Source organism: Mixophyes fleayi, chromosome 1 (assembly GCF_038048845.1).
Source record: "Mixophyes fleayi isolate aMixFle1 chromosome 1, aMixFle1.hap1, whole genome shotgun sequence".
NCBI lineage: Eukaryota > Metazoa > Chordata > Amphibia > Anura > Limnodynastidae > Mixophyes > Mixophyes fleayi.
In genome coordinates, this window is record NC_134402.1 from 263,307,611 (window position 1) to 263,325,592 (window position 17,982).

General features: G+C 34.7%; 1 protein-coding gene across 3 annotated transcripts in view; it reads right to left on the bottom strand.

Annotated features, from left to right (window-relative positions):
• Positions 1-1,365: 1,365 nt before the first annotated feature.
• Positions 1,366-17,982, bottom strand: part of ZNF462 (zinc finger protein 462) — an 85,417-nt gene continuing 68,800 nt past the window's right edge. For all 3 annotated transcript variants that reach the window (XM_075210325.1, XM_075210333.1, XM_075210341.1), the window contains exons 6-13: positions 17,315-17,433; positions 16,326-16,505; positions 13,161-13,428; positions 12,477-12,613; positions 8,405-8,628; positions 7,285-7,399; positions 6,651-6,771; positions 1,366-2,152 (exon numbers count right to left, since the gene is read on the bottom strand). In XM_075210325.1, coding sequence (XP_075066426.1) covers positions 1,987-2,152; positions 6,651-6,771; positions 7,285-7,399; positions 8,405-8,628; positions 12,477-12,613; positions 13,161-13,428; positions 16,326-16,505; positions 17,315-17,433 — 1,330 coding nt within the window. In that variant the 3' untranslated portion in view covers positions 1,366-1,986. The remainder of the gene's footprint in view (positions 2,153-6,650; positions 6,772-7,284; positions 7,400-8,404; positions 8,629-12,476; positions 12,614-13,160; positions 13,429-16,325; positions 16,506-17,314; positions 17,434-17,982) is intronic.

The window sequence follows — 17,982 nt, forward strand, 5'->3', positions numbered from 1 at the left end:
CAGTACATGAAAAAAATGACAAACAAAAAAAAAAAGTTATTTAAAAGGATAATGGTCCCAGTTTAATTAACAGGTTAGCAAAGCATAGTCCAATGGATTACAATATTTACATGTTCTTTAAAAAATTAAGAAGTGATAAATCACCACACATCAAAAACACTTAGTTTTTTTGGTAGCCACTCCATTAGTACAAGGAGCTTGACGAAAGGCCAATCATTGTGTTGCAAGTTTCGGTGTTCAAGGAAAATTCAACCTACTCTCCACAGTAAGAAACTTGTTAGCAAATTGGCGCTTAAGTCACACTGTAGTTCATTGTAATTTTTTTTATCAATTAGTACAAACTAGTTGTGGCTCTCTTACACAAATATAATTTAGTCATTTTGAAAGCTTGGCTGAAATGATATATGTTTTGTTTTACACAGTTTCCAGCAAGGTAAACAGGAAATGATTTCTGATCACAAGTAAAAGGCATGAGGTAGGGAATATATTACAGCAAGTCAAAATTGAGTCCCATGCTAAAAGCTAAATGAACATCACTTTCGTTATAAGTATAGCAATAATACAAAATTCCCCAGAAAACCTTTGAAAAATTCTAACAAAAAAGTGCAATGCATGTTACATTGAACAGAAACAAAACAAAAGAAAACCCTCTACGTTTCCATAAAATAGAATAACCATAAATTATGCAGAAACCATGGCTAACCGCTAACCATCCAAAATACACACGTTTCTAATGTTGTTCAACTTATGTGTGTGTATATATATATATATATATATATATATATATATATATATATATATATATATATATATATATATATATGTGCATATCTTATATACACACACACACATATATATATATATATATATATATATATAATGTGTGTGTGTGTATATAAGATATGCACATATATATATATATATATATATATATATATACACACACATACAGAATACATCTGTGTACCAATAAAACATGCTGAGAAGAGTCATTGTATGGTAGTCATTTTTGGTATAATTTCTGCTACAATAGAAAAAAAAACAACTAAAAAGAACAGGTGGTTAAAGGACATGAAATGTATTAGACCAATCAAAATTAAGCACTGCAAAGTGTCTCAATTTTTTCATATAGGCATCAAATAAGCATGCTGGAAACAAAATGGTTCATTCTGCATACATTGTGTATATGTAGAAAATTCATTTGGAACATACATATTCGTCTTGAAGTTCAAGCATTCCAATCTGTTAAAAGATCTAACTGCAGTACTAAACTAAATAGAATTGATATGGCAGCCTGCTGACATTCAGCGTTGTTGAGAGCACATTAAATGTGCTACAGGTTTAAAAAAAATGTGATCATTCAGATACCTATTATGACCATGTTCAGTCACTTTTTATTTTTTAAAACATAAAAAAAAAAAATCACAGTATTTAAGACAGTTCATGAAAGGATTTTCAATATCACGCATTTTTGTTATTTTTGTTCACCATTTCGACAAACTTCGTCAACATTCATCCGCCTGGAAAAGCAGCTTGGGAAAATGCTGAGAATTCTCCTGGAACATTTCTTTTCTAGAGGTGCTAGGAATTTGATGACCACAATAGTTAAAGAGCAAGACTTCACACTTTGTTTTTTTGTCTCTTACAGCAGTGAGAACAATATAGAAAGCTTGCTTTAAAAAGTTGTCCCAAAAGTGGTGCTTTTCCAAAGTACAAGTCAGTCTTAGGAGAAAACTGAATTTATGATCAGTTATCCTATTAAGCCAAAATAAAGTTATTTTAAGAAAGTAGGAACAAAGCAAGATGACAGGTAGTGATGTCATGGTGTGAATCAGTTTGCTGAACGTTATACACACACAAGTACCAGAGATCCGGGGGGGGGAAAAAAACCCCCAGATGTTATAGGTCCTAAAAAGAAGGTTTTTCTTTACTTTCCCCAGTTGTAGCAGTGTTCCAGCAAGTTCCTTATAGCATCTCCTGAAGTAATTATTCTTTTTTGGTCACCAGTACGTTTTTAAAACAAGAGGTTCTTGTTTGTTGGGAATTATCTACTTTTATTTCCTCCTCATGTTCCTCTTCATGTTTCATGCTGCCCCAGGTGTCCTCAAGGTTTTCTTTTGGCTTTCTGTTTTCTATGTTTTCACCAATAGTCCTGTGTAATGAAAAACAACTCATCAGCATTTCAAATGTTACTAGCAATCTACTGTCCATTGTGACTTTATGTGACTATAATCCATTGCCTTATATACCCAAGTGTGCATGCATTACATAAAGAAAATTAGCATTTTTAAAAAGGATCACTACAACTGTACAGAAGGGTTACTAATAACAGACAGAGAATATATATATATATATATATATATATATATATATATATATATATATATATATATATATATATATACATACACATACATACATACATACATACACACACACACAGAGAACTGAAGATAGCAGAAGGTAATAGGACAATATTGCACAGCATATGGCACAAATGCCAGGCAATAATCTGAGCAGTTTGTTATAAGGGATGTTGGTAAATGCAATCAGAACATGATCATAAATCACTGCTATTGACCTGTGTGTGTTACTGATTGTTACATGTGTAACAAAAAACTGGACATTGGTCCTGTGGACATCTAAAGTAGAGTAGCCAGTGGCCATGATGCTTCATATGGTCCTTAACATGTGATATTACAAAAATAAAGCAATTATCATTAAAATGTACATTGTGATGGGAGTTTTAAAAAACAAGACAAAACAAGTACCGTATGTTAAGCATCTAAAATAACGTATCCTTTCATGAATATGAATGGACCAATGTCTAGGTTCTCTCTCACATGGCCTCAGTCATTAAGGAGAACAAAGCATAAAAATGGGTAAAACCATGTTACATTGGAGGGGGAGGTAAATTTAAAATGTGGGGACAGATTTATATTTGGGGGATGGCATGTCCTAGATCAACTTTAACATTCAGTGTAAATATTTAACTTATGTGCATAACAATAAACTAATTTGCACCCCTTGCATTGTAGCATGGTTTGTCCAGGAGCAAACTTACTCCTTTTTTTGGCTTTGCTCTCCTTAATGACTCAGGCCTACAATGTTTATGGTTTTGAATTTCGCATACTTTGTTGTCTAATTAGTTTGTTTATAAAGAAATGCCCTATTAAAATGTACACTGACCTAGATTTGACAAGTCATTTGTAAAAATGCAATTTAATCCAACAAGGGAAAGGTATCTTGTAAAACTGAACAAAAATAAAAATATGAAAAAGTTCCCATATTTTGAGATAACTCAAAATGTCTCATTTTTACACTGTGTAAATCTAGTTCATTGTTACAAAGTAATTATACCAGGGAGATGTTGGCTTCTGTGCCCTTCAATAAGGTTAAAAACAGGAAATATACAGGAAAATAGTATTCCCCGACACTCAGTTTTAGTTCAAATATATTCCGCTCTGAGAAGTTCTTGAACCCTGTAGCTTGTTATGTAATGTAAACTGTATTTCAGGTTTATTTGTACATTACTCAACGTGATACAGTGAGATTTCAAATCAATAAATAATTCATAAATCATAAAAATACAACAAAAGAAAGCACTAAGTTTGAAACTCAGATATTGCCATTTAATAAAAATTAAAACAACATATAAAGCTACATTTCAACATAGGTGGACACTTATTTTCCATGTCACATGCATTTAATATTATATCAAACAACCCAGATGGTAAAATTCTTACTAGGGATTGTGAGCCTTCTCATATGGTATTAAAATATTTATTAGTTATCAATTTTATCTATTTTGGACAATGGGGCGTTCCAATATATGGACCAATATGATGTCATTTTGATGCGTACTATTGACATTTGAGTGTGTATATATTTTAAGATTATTTTTTTTTTTATAAAATTGTTTATTACGTATCATTGACCACTGTTATTTTGGTTCACTGTAATAATTGGTGTGGATGGTATTTAGTTATGTCCCCATTCCATTTTTTTTCTCTGATTTATCATTCGAAGTTTGAATATTGAAGTGTTTGGTTGCTATTCGGTAACCATGACACTTAAGGGGGTATTCAATGGTTCCTCCGGCCGCCAGAAAAACGAGCGCTCTAAAACTATTACCGTTTATACGGTAATTACTCGCTGAATTTCAGCGAATAAACTACCGTATTAACGTTTTTTGCGCGCAATATTACCGTATAGACGGTAATAGTTTTAACGCGCTCGTTTTTCCGGCGGCCGGAGGAACAATTGAATACCCCCCTTACAATGAGTAGATCAGGTGGCTCGTTTAGACTCACCTTGACAAATGAAGACCTTGTCAGATTGACAGCTGTAAATCATGTGATCGGCTGCATATTGATTGAAGGAACTGGATTATGTCACTTTGGCATGGTTCTTTAAAACAGTGCTTACTAATGAACTATTATCTATGCCTCAGATGAAACGGCTGTATACTAGCCGAGAAACGCGTCAAGATGTGTTTTCTACATTGGTGGATGTCAGTGCATTTTTAACCCCGAGGTAGTCATCTATCACAACCTAGTTGTTTCGAGATAATCCCCTGCTGTAGGCTTGTCGGAGAGAGACTGTGGTTCTTTGTCGCTCTCTGTGATCTGCCACGGTTTGCACCTGTGATTACTTCACCTGTGTTTTAGTCAGTTCTGCCATTGGTCAACCCTCCTTTATAAGGCCCCTCCTTTCACCTATTCATTGCTGGTTCTTCAAGTCTACACCTGGCCTGGTTCAGATACCTCTGCCGTTATTACCTTGCCGCTATCTACTGCTCACTCGTTCCACAATCCCGTGGTAAGTTGTGGCTCATCGTTGTTGTTACTCTGGACTCCGCTGATCTCTGCGCACCTATTCCACTTACCCGTGGAAATCACTATGATCACCGGCCACTATCTACCCTGTTTGCACCGCTGACTACTGCTGACTCATTCCACATCCCTGTGGTAAGCTGTGGCTAATCGCTGCTGCATATCTGGATTCCGCTGATCTGTTCATCTTCAGTAACTTCATTGAACTTTGTATCTATGTTCCACTCCTTAGTGATACTTGCTGGGACCAATGCTCATTATGTATTCTGTCTGTATTACTGAATTTCACTGATGGTACGTACTCTCCTGTATACAGCCGTGACCATCACCTGCAGTATACTCAACCTTCATTGAACTGTATATTTCTTTATGCTGCCTAGATCAGTTCTCCACCTGTCTCACTGGGAACTTCCCTGGAGGGCCGCGACCTGCAAGCTGGAAGCCGCTGAAGCCCAAATTCCCTTGCGGGAATCCCTGGTGAATCCCTTCCATCTTATTAGACTCCGCACCTCTAGGGAATTCTAGCCAATACCAGATGGAACAGCAGGATCTCACTCAATCCTTCGTGAGCAAACCTGACACGAGCATAGATTGCGGTCTTATTCCTTGGATCTATTCACTTGTTTCAGTTTCAATCTTCTCCCGAACTATGATGTTGGATTCACATGCAGATGTGTTAAATAGGAGCAACAATTTAAGAGTGCTTTGAACCGGATATACGCTCGGCTTCCACACTAGCAGCAGATTGGACTCACACATAGCTGTGATATATGGATGCCATAACACAGGAGTGCTCTTCATTAAAAGTCTGACAGCAGTGGTAACAATAGGAATCTATTCTGTGCTGCTGATGATTCATTATACTCTGATTAACCCTTTTTTATTTTACCATCTGGGTTGTATATGATATAATGTTAAATGCATGTCACATATGGAAAATACGTCTCCAACTATGTTGAAATGTAGTTTTATATGTTATTTGAACTTTTATTAAATGGCAATATCTGAGTTTTAAGCTTAGCGCTCTCTTTTGTTGTATTTTTTTTATGATTTATGTCCTATTACGGGCTCCAGAACCTTTTTTGAGAGAGCTGCAGCTTCACCAGGCACTGTTTTTATATTATATATTCTAGGTCATTTAGGGTCCGACTTGTTGTTTGTTTAATAAATAATTTACCCACTAAAATAATAACTATTTGCTTAACTATTGTCCCAGAATGCAAATATCTTGGACCTGTAGTGCAGTTTGTAAATATTCAATATAGATAGTACTGCCTGAGTAAAGGCATATTTCCAATGTACAATTATTATAACACACACCATAAAATAAGTTACTGAACTTTGGGCTTGTTTTTTGTCTGGCACTTCCTGCAGTAGTGTCTTGCGCATTTTTTAAATTAGTCTTTTTCTTTAGTCAGTAGACCTCTGACAATTATTATTGTTGCTGTTTGATCACAGAACAGTGGGGGAAAGAAGCATACAAGGTAGACAAAATAAATGCAGGCATGAAATCACATTCACATTCAGAGCCACTCAGCATTCTAACAACTTTCAGTATTGGGATAATCAGTCACATTAAAGTGCATCCATCGCTGACATACAGTGAAGTCATCCATTTTATGGGATGAATGAATCGTCGCAAGCATATAGCCTGTCAATCCACTAAGAGCCAGATCCTCAAAAATCATAATCAAACAATGCCTCAGTTAGGTCAGTGGCTTCTAGAAAATGGTAAGAATGAACACTGGTCCATCTCACAAAATGGATGCCTCCACTATGTACCATTTCAAACATAAGCATTGATTCTTAACCTACATGCCATGTCTTGAAACATGTCGCTCCCATTCAGTGTTTAGTGCAAAGGTTCTTCCACAGAATTCACATGGAAAGCGTGTTTCTTGAGGAACATCTTTAACATCAGAAAACTCCACGGTATCTAAACATAAAAGGAAATGATCATAATGTTGGACGTATTTATTTTGACCAGCAAAACATTTTGTTATCAGTGTCAAATTTTTATTACACATAATTCTTAGGGGCAGATTCAAATGCACATATTTTTTTTTACGGAGATTACGGTAAAAAGTAATGAAGATTTTTGCTTGCACCTCTGTAGAGTGCAAGCAAAATTCAGTTACTTCTGTAAATAAAAAAAATCTGCATAAGGTGTTTCGCAGATGTTCGAGACATCTGGCGCTAATTTTTTATTAAAATAAATCTGCCTCTTAATATGTATTAACACCAACTTTTTTTTTTTTTTTTGAAATGTAGTACTAGAAATAAAGTTATATTGCAATTAAATCAACCATTCTACTGCAACAGAATGATCTGGGCTTGGGGAATGATTTAGTTCTGCTTTAAGGGGGAGAAGAGTTTCTTTTTTTCTTGTTGCAAAAATAAAAATGGGTCTAAAAACATTTCTAATGCAAGATATTAAACAACTACTTACCCTCAGGCTTAACGCCAACTTCTTCTTCGTCACTGCTTGAAGGCTCGGTTTTATCTTTCAATTGTTCCAACTGATCCAAATTGATTAATCCAACTAGTTCAAAGTTCCGGCATACCTTTAGTACAGCAACAGAAGCAGATGTTTGAAAAATCAAATAGAGCAAGGGAAACTGGATAACACAACATGAACAAGTTTTCACATGTTAGGTTAGATCATTAGGTGGCTTAATAAGTAGAGTTTTTCTTCCACTAAAACCATATGCTTTTCTATAATTCAGCCTAATTTACAAATAGTATTGAATATTTTTACATCTATATTATTGGAGGGGCTCTTCACACTTTTTCCTTTAGAATAGAGTGCACAATGCTATGCTCAAATCCATAATTGAAACACCACTGAAGGGTAGTAAAAGTAAAGGGGCTGCAGTAATTTGAAGAATAATGCTACATTTAATCACTATTGACATTATATCCACAAATATTAATTCTTCAGATACAAAACACCCATCCAAAGCGTTACTGTAATCATGTTAGGTCTCTACATGGCATGCCCAAGATTGCAAGGAGAAGCAGATTCTTGATGCAAATGGCAGTGCATACGGTCAGGGATCCTCCATTGCTTCCTATACCCAAACCACCATTAAAAAGTGGAGCTATCCTTTAAACCCTCAATAAAAAGGGTCACCGTTTAAATAAATAAAACAAGCAGACATAAAAACAAAATCTGATTACTGATGCTTGCTTGGAGTGGTATGGGGGATTTTTTAAAAATTATAGATTGGATGTCCAATTGGCTCGGGATTGTCAACAAGAAAAAAGTGTGTATTTTCATTTTGAAGTAATAACCCAATCCTGAAATTACATGTGGACTATCCAATTTTGTATATACTCAGACAAATTACCATGTTTGCCAGTTATAACACTGACAAAATACTTCTTTTCCATTTTTCTACCATTAGAATACTACTGTATATCCTCATTTTCATACAACTATACTTCTCTTATGACACTCATTCATTTCTTCATTGTTATGTTGCAACATATTGACTAAAGTAAATTGTAGATATTCCACTGATCTGAAAATTTTTGTTTTACAGATATGCAGAGAATATAATTTGCACCTTATGCTCATTCCTTAGATGGCTGTCCAGTTCTTCATTTTGCTTTGTTTCATAGTAGCACAGCTGACATTTGTAAGGCTTCAATTCATTGTGCTTCTCTATGTGTTGTTGCAAGTTTTCATCACTGGAGCAGGTAAACGTGCATTTATCACACCGAAACACAACTCCCTGCAGTTGTTTGGATAACTTGGAGCGGCAAACTTCGATAGGAACAACTCTCTCTTCTAGAATCAAGATAGAATAAATTGGATCATCATATAACTTAAAAAAAAAGTTCAACAATAAATCTATATTTATGTAAGAATTTGTCCACATTGTTACATTCTGAGGGTCAGAATATTAGACAATTATTCCAAGAGGTTGTGTAATCACTACACTGTGCTACACAATGTTCTGACTTGCCTCAGACAAGTGTAAAGTTGCATAAAGACTGACAAAATTAACAGGAAATGTTCATTGAAATTAATAGATTTCATCTTCATAGTATTTTTCCTGTTTTGCTCAATTATATTGATATTGAAAGTGGCACTTTGGTAATTTATAAAAAGGAAAAAAAGTATTTTCCTTAATCTTGTTTTAGTAAATGTTGAAAGGAAGTTGCAAAATGGTAAATAAAAGCAATTATCTACTATTTTTGAGAAATGTATTCCTTAATGCCTGAAAAGCTATTTCTAATGTCACAGTAATTTCCAAGGCACAAAAACTGTGCATAAATATGTCGCAGCTAAAGTAAGCAAAAAAAAACAAAAAACCCATCAATACACATATTTGCTAGCAGCATAATCAAATGTTGCCTGCACTAAAAAAAACAAAAAACTAAAGGCATCACCTGCACAAGGGTTCCCCAGGTGCTAAATCTTGACATTAGTGCACTTGTCAATCAGACACCATTACAGGTATTCCATTATAATTGTGTCAGGCGATGGCACCTAAGTAAGAATTTTCTAGAAAAACCTGAAGAATTTATACTGTGCAGCCACCAGATAATATATACTACAAAAGCTTCAACATTCCCTCCAGCTTAAAATGTATCCCTGACATGTAACTTACATGGCCTCTTCTCCACTATCAAGGTGCAATCACAGATGACCTAACTAACTTAACTAATTATGTCCGTCAAAAACAATGAAAACTGGCAAAACCAATAAATATATAGCAGGTGTTACGTCATAATACATTGTAAAGGGGGGGAAGGAGGGCTCAATTGAAAAAAACAAAATCTGCCAGAGGTCCCTCCTGAACGGCCACCAGACACCTTGCACAATTTTAAATAAATAACGGCCATTTTTGCTTGAGATGTGAGCAAAAATGAGCATTATTGTTTACCGTAATAACGTTAAAAATGATGAATTGGCCTGCGTGTGTGGGGTCATCTTCTGATGCCACTGGCCTGTGTGTGTGGGGTCATCTTCTGATGCCACTGGCCTGTGTGTGTGTGTGGGGTCATCTTCTGATGCCACTGGCCTGTGTGTGTGTGTGTGGGGTCATCTTCTGATGCCACTGGCCTGTGTGTGTGTGTGTGGGGTCATCTTCTGATGCCACTGGCCTGTATGTGTGTGTGGGGTCATCTTCTGATGCCACTGGCCTGTATGTGTGTGTGGGGTCATCTTCTGATGCCACTGGCCTGTATGTGTGTGTGGGGTCATCTTCTGATGCCAGAGACTGTTGGAAACCGTACAATTTTGCTACCAATGTGTGTGGCCAAATCAAACTCTGAACCTGTCTCTAAGCATTGAGCTGAATGAAAAGATTAAACTGTGTAAGGTCAGCATTATCCCTTGTAATATTTATTTGATTTTTCGAAGTTGATCCAGGTTTAAAAATTATCCTATGACATAAGATATAAATTACCAAATGTAGCAGAAAGTGACGTTGCCACTTTTGTGCAGAAATGAAATGGTTATAGTCATCTGCATGCAAAAGGGAGTTATTTTGGGGATAATAATAATTGATGGGTGTGCCTATGTGTGAATGATAGAGCTTCTAATGTGGTGTATTAATGCACAAACTTCTGCAGACTAAGCCCATTATTGGAATGAGCAAATACAAGTTTTGTTGGGCCTTCTTTCAGTTTTATGTATTTGAAATGCTAGATCCAGGAGAATGGGAGACCCGGGTGCCCAAAGTACATGGAGAGCAAATTGAACGTTATACTTGTGTTACCACTGTGTTTATTTTAAAGTGAATGCTTTTGATCACTCATTTGGGAAGTAGGAGGTGAAAAGTTAGCTACTGCTTTCTTGGGTGGTGCTGTGGCTGTACATATGGCACATAAGACTGGGACTGCTGCTATCATAAATGCACATATGAAAATATGCACTTCAAATTGTATGATCATTTAAGAGAAAAATTACATGTGCACAAACCATGGGCACGTGTGTGTGTGTGTTTATCTGGTCATCTTCAGTAGTAGCCGTCTATTATAGACTTCTATAAAACGGTTTCTAATTCAATGAAATTGGAGCTCTGTAAAGTTAAAGTAACTAGGCTGACACATTCCCTTGACAAACATACTTGTGTAAATTCACCAGTCATAAATACAGTTTAGTTTGATAACAGCAAACAAATACTAGGTTGTAATCCTAAGGTTGATACTATTGGATAGCTGGCTTGTTTAGATGGTAACATACATCCACCCTGACAACACTGCTCACAAGAGAATATAATACCAACATGGGAGTCATAATAATACACCACATCTTGCAATCTGATCCAACTCTTGCTAGAATTACAATTCCCCATCAGAGAGGTCACAAACAATAAGTGTACATATGGAATATATCAGCAATTTAAAAGCTTATTTACAATTTGTTTTCCATTGAAACAATTAAAATTAACAATGCATTTTCTGAATTTGGACACTGTTTAATGGGTTCTTATGTGTGTTGTATGTGTATTCTATAAGGAATAGGAGGAAAAATGCATTTTAAAAGCAATCGGGTTAAACTATATTAAATAGTTTAAAATACATATTAGTACTTTTTATTTTTCTAGCTGAAATACAGAGTAAAGTGAGAAACTAAATAGTTACTGACAAAAAATAAAAACAGAAAACACAAATAAGAATGTATATGTTTACATACACAGAAACTCTGAGGAAAAGGGAGATGTACAAATATACAATGTACTCTACATTGCCATATATCTTGCTTTCCAACAGTTTATAGGATTATTGAATTTTTGTTATTTACATATTTAGTATTATGTATGCCATACTAAAATAATGAGTAGACTGGTGTTTAATTTAACAACATAATGGAAGATTCTATATTTGTTTTTGACACACTATAGGCTCAAATGAATCGTACCAAATGAACATAGAAGTCCTCAAATAAAATGGCATCCCTTCCCCCAGAGCTACAAAAAAGCTTTACAGAGACCCTTTGTGTGGAAACATGATACAGCAGCCCCACAAAGGTTGCATGGATTTACAAGTAAGGGTAGATTACCTGCACCATTTGTTTAACACTTCTTTCATAGAGATATGCAAAAGAATAAGACAACAACTCTAATGTGAATGCAGATCATTAAGAATGCAAAAATAGTGGCAATACAAGAAGTATAGTCCACAACAAAGGAAATTTGACCCCATACTTGTATTTGTATTATATATTTAAATGCCATAAAATACTAAAATTTCCATTTCAGGAGTTAATTCACTTTATAATATTTCTTGGCACATACAAACTATGGTAATTACAGGACTATTTACAAGTAATTTTTAAGAGCTGGGGTAGCAGTGTATCTCATAAGCTGAATTGCTGGAGGCAACTAATACATAGGTATAATTGGCCTAATGAAAAATAAGTCCTATTAATATACTTACTACATTTTTCGTTTATGGGAAGGATTTTCTAACAGAAAGTATGCATGCAATTTAAATATCTTTAAAAGCACAACTGCAAAATGACAAAATGCACTATAAAATATTTTGAGGAGACCAGATGCATGTTCTGTGCATGCTTCTTTCGGTACAAAAAGTGGCATTGTGCAGTCTTCTAACTTGTACTTATATAATAATATGTGGCTCCAGTTAAAGGACATTGGAGAGTAAGTTAACAAAATAATTTACCTCTATGTAGGACGATATGATCTATCATGTTGTGCTTATATTTAGTATGATACAGACAGAGAGGACATCGAAGATCTTTGGGTCCTTCCTTGGGAGTTGATGAATGGCCAGCTTCAACATGCATAGTAAAAGCAGATCTGTGGAAGCAAAATAAAAGGAAAGTAAAAATGCAATCAGTCAATAATTCTTCAGTGCAGAATTATAATTTAAATATATATATCAGTTGTAATAGTGCTTTAACTCCCTCATAAAACAAATTATTGAAAAGTCAGTAGCACACAGAGCTTAAAATAATTTGTAAAAATGTGTAATACTAGTGCAAGTTGTAAAATTACTACCTTGTTGAAGTATAAAGATTCTATGGATACTGTAAGAAAGACTGATTATTTTGAATTGTGAGCAGCGAGACACACTTTTCTTTTCTTCATATCTAACCATGGAAGCTTAATAGCTTTTATTCTGCAGCTTTTCAATGTGTCACATGAGCCCAGAACTCCTATCACAATCCTCCACACACACTTTTATATGCACTGCTAGCATATATGATAATGTGCGGTAATTTACAGACATAAGGGAATTATGTTGTCTTGCGACAAATATACACTGATCACATCGCCCTCCATTCCACAATTTTGGTGAAGTGATTTTATATAGACATAATCCAAGTCACTTGGTTCCACTTACTTGAAGCACGTATAGAAAGTGCAATCTTTGCACTTAAATAGCTTTTTTCCTCCATGTTTGTCCCGGTAGTGTCGGCGAATGCTCTGAATGTACCCAGAGGAAAAATCACAAAATTCACAGTTGAGGGCAGCTTCATCTTTTTGCTCAGATGGGGAGTCGACCACAGGAAGAGGTGTGGGGCTATTGTTGCTGTTATTTCTGGCTAGTGCAGCCGACTGGTAATGATTGAGCTGCTGCTGAACATCTGGTGGCTCAGAATACAATGATTCTATAAACAACGATAAAAGGAACTGGTGAGGACCATACCATTGTATTTCTTATTACCTAGTAAGTAATACTCTACTGATTTATTATGGATAATCTTTATTGATTAATGCTGTTTGTGCTGCCATTTTTATTTATAAATCTTTACTTCCTTCTTGGTGTGCTTTACACCTTGTTTAGCCAATCTGCACAGCTGGTGTTTATTTGATGGGTTCACTCCCACTGTATAGCATATTTAAGGGTGTTTGGTACACTGTGGTGTTAGTCTTGATAAAGTGCTGTGTGAAGCCCGAAATGTTAACGACTTCTTTTATGGAATAAATAATTTATAATTTGGAAAAGTTATGTGAGTGCCTCTTATTATACTATATAATATTTCTTCTTGGTATAATAAGAATTCACAGCTTAACTTCCAGAGCTGCTACAACACAAACACATTAAAAGTAAAGAAGTTTTCAAACTACACCAACCTAGACAACATAAATTAAAATAATTAAATAAAAACAGTAATACCAATTTGCTATTAAATGCATGCTTCTTGGTTCCAATTTTTATCACAAAATGCAGTCGGTTATTTTCCAAAAAGTCTAAATTCAATATCTTTGATTTAAAATATTAAGATGTACTTACTACATGTGTATGCAGTTATCTGCTATAATTTCAAGCAATTTAAATAGTATGCAGCCATTTGTTGTTTTATTTTCCAATTATTTAATTTATACATTAAAAGACTACTAAATTCCAAAATGACATTTTTCATACATCAATTATGCAGGTAAACTACATTGCTCGGAACTAATGCTCTGCTTCATTGCAAACAGCTGAAGCCCACCACCAACTTTAGGACATTGTCCTCATAAGATCTCACCCAGGTCATAAAGCGAGTATCTGAGGTTCTGTGACATAACTGTCCCCGTCCATGAATGAACCATTTTCTGCACAGCAACTCTATCATTTAAACTATACCTGTTTAGTTAGAAAAGACCATCCAAACATTGGAATCTGGAAGAGCATCTGTGGTTTAGAATAAACAATCCCATTTTTCCTCTATATTATTCCACTTACTAGTACACAACACAATAGATTTAACATTGAAAGTAAAAAATGCATATAAGTTATAAATTGTAACACCAACTATAGCGCACAAACCTGTACACGGTTTAAACATTAATGACAAAAACAATAAGCTACCATAACAAAACAGCACAATTGGTAGCTAAAGATACACACTTTAACACTATGATGAACCCAGTATTTCCCAGCATATAATATGCTGAATCAGGAATTTTGCATTAAATACTCTGAAAAATACTGGACAAGTATGTGAATGTACTTAGGAGGCTTAAAAGGGAAAATGCTTCACTTATTATTAGTTTTCCTTTATATTTGATTTTATACTATGTTAGATAGATAGATATATATATATATATATATATATATATATATATATATATATATTTACTTGTAATGTAATAATTTATAATGTCTAAGAACCATGAACTTTCTACGTATTTGCAAGATCATTTACATTGATTTCCTTGGTAAAGGGAAGCAAAATAAATACTCCAAGAAATATTAGCAATGCCACCTATATGGAAGTTTTTTTTGACAATTATTTACATTTGACTAAACAGTAGAGCAACAACCTACATTTTAAAAAAAAGTTCCTATGAAGGAAGATAGGCATGCTTCATTCGTTGGTGGGTACTTCATATTTCCCATGCAAGCCATATTTGAACATTTATTTATAGAGCCATAAGACATATAGGTATAACGGGTTATTTATCCAGTATTCTGAACACGAGACACGAACATCTATTTACAGGCAAAGCTTAAAATGTAGTGATTATTTCTTTAAAACACTCAAAAAGGGCTAATCCAAGAGGCTTTTCCAATTCCTGACAGTTAAGAGCTTATATTTATGCCAAAAAACATGTGAATATTACCACACAATATCCGTGCCAGAACTTCCGTTATTACAGGTTTATGCAATCCTCTGTTGTAATCATTTAGATTTGACCTCCAAAAATGTATTTTGTTTACTTAGTGGGTTTATAGGTGGAGAGAAAAAACAACAACTTTGTACTATTACAGTGAATGCATTTGTTATGATGGGAAGCATTAGTGTAATATACCATTAAATAGGAGCTTTAATTTTTAAGATAAATCAATTTTGTATAGTTCCTTTTGCAGTATTAAAGTGTAAAAACCCTGAAACTTTCCTATGCTCCCTCCATTTGGGAGAGCGCACAGAAAACAAGTGAACCATGTATACAAATGACATAACATAGCTGGAGAGTCAGGCAGCATACTGTGTTACATTCAATCACAACTCACCTCACTTACCTGTGTGCTTCAGGACTGAAATTATTTAAAATTCAGATCATCAGGCATCATGACCACACATACTGCAAATTCATACCTCCGCATTTGTTTCATTTTTCCCCAGCATGAGAAAAAGCAACAATTTTTCATGTCCACCATCCATTTCTGTACTGTCTGGAGCTGCTTGCTATTGGTGGTGGTGTAACTAGTAGGACGAGGGCAACGTGCTGCCCAGTGCTAAGGCTTGAATAGACTATTGGATTCAAAGTAGATTAAAAAAGCACGTGTGTGAACTAATTGGCCTGAGTACCAACCCCATTGGGACATAGTACATAAAATGTCTGAAGTCAGCAAAAACTTTGCTTCTAGTTAAAATAATTTGGGGCAATTTACCAGTATTGCTTCTTATACATTGCTACTCCACCATTGTGATTTATCTCCAGAACAGAATTTGGTTGCCACTCAAAACAAACTACAGCACATTATGGAGGGAAAAAAGTGATTGAAAGGTTTTATTGCCACTGCAATATATGGTTTGACCACTCTACACACACAGGAGTCTATATGCATACATACCGTCTAGACCAGATTCCTTTCCAATCCTTGAGCTTTGCTTGGCGCGTGGGCTACTTGGAGGCATGGGGCGCAGTTTTGGCAGTGTAAGTGTTTTCCCATGAACTTTTAAGGAGTGATCCTTCAACTGACTAATTGTCAGTGTTGAAAAGGAACATACTGAGCATTTGTAGGCATGTTCAGCTGTATTGGTAAACAAGAATACAGAAACTTTAGCATGGTTTCTATACAAAATCTGGAATTGGTATGCATCAGACTCCCAAGTTCCCAAAAATCTTTTAAAAAAAATAATAATATAAAAATGGTTCTCGACCACTGACTCGACAGATTATACTTATTCCAATGTTGGTTCTGAATTTAAATTGTGCTGAACTTTACATAGTGAGAAAACGGAACCCTTCTAATAACTGACAGAACAAAACTGATTTGGATTAGAAATCAAACTAAAGTATATCTCTCTAGATCAGAAAATAAAAAGGGAATTGAAGCAGCATTTCCGTTACACAGAGGCCTTGGATTAAAGTTACGGAGCACATATAAATCAATGAATCTAAAAATTAACTGTTAAATGTATGCAAGTTGAAAAACAAAAAGGTTTTTCATGGCTTGAAATCCATGTCCTTATATTTAATATAGGTGTAGCAATTGCTTTCAAGAAAAATATGCTTGGGAATGTAATGTTATGACTAAAATAAAAGAAGTAACATTTCTTAAAAAACAATAACACAGGCACATTTGTAGAAAACAGATATGTACCCTACAAATTTCCAACGCTGTGATAGGATAGGAAAATTTTTTAAAATATATAAAGAAAAGCTACTTTTGAAGACTCCCTTTTAAGAAGAAAAAAAACCTTTAAAATGTATTCTAGGTTAAAAAAGGATTGCTTTCCTATTAAAGGCCAATAAGGTGTGCTTAACACATTTACTTTTTAATGTTAATGAATTATCCCAATTTCTGTCCCAAAAAATTGCCATAACACAATAACTTACGTCCATGCGCTTTTAGAATGTGTGTTTTCAGGCGGCTACTGTAGGAGGATTTGAAAGGGCACTGTTTGCATTTAAATGGTTTGTGATGTTCATGATGATCCTGAATATGACGATCCAGACTGATAAGGACGGGAAAAAAAATAGAAGGTAATAAAAAAAACCCATAAATGTTTATATAAACAAAACAATCTGAGCCATAATTCTAAATGCATTTTATGGTTTATATACCACTTTTACATTTAAATATAATGTTTAACAGCATGTCAACCTTATTTTGTTGCACAAATCATCAAGTGGGTGAGCTAAACATATATAACAATACCATCACATGTTGATGTGGCTATTAGATTGCTAGCTCCTCTGAAGGTTTTAAAGTTTTCAATCTATATTGAAAACATGAATTTGGATAATTTAAAAATAAAATTAAAATTCAGTTTTAGGTGTACTTTGCCATTTAAAGGTAAGAAGCACTTTTACACTTGTTGGTTTAAGAAAAAGCGGTTGAATAATTCAAGTTATAATCCTTGAGGGAATGCATGCCTAGAAGCTGGAAGTTTAGGATCACATTATACAAGAAACATGTTCATATCATAAGGAACTCCGTAAATAATCATGCCCATTAAACAAAGGGTTAACATTTATAATACAATGAGAGTTCCTCTCCATCT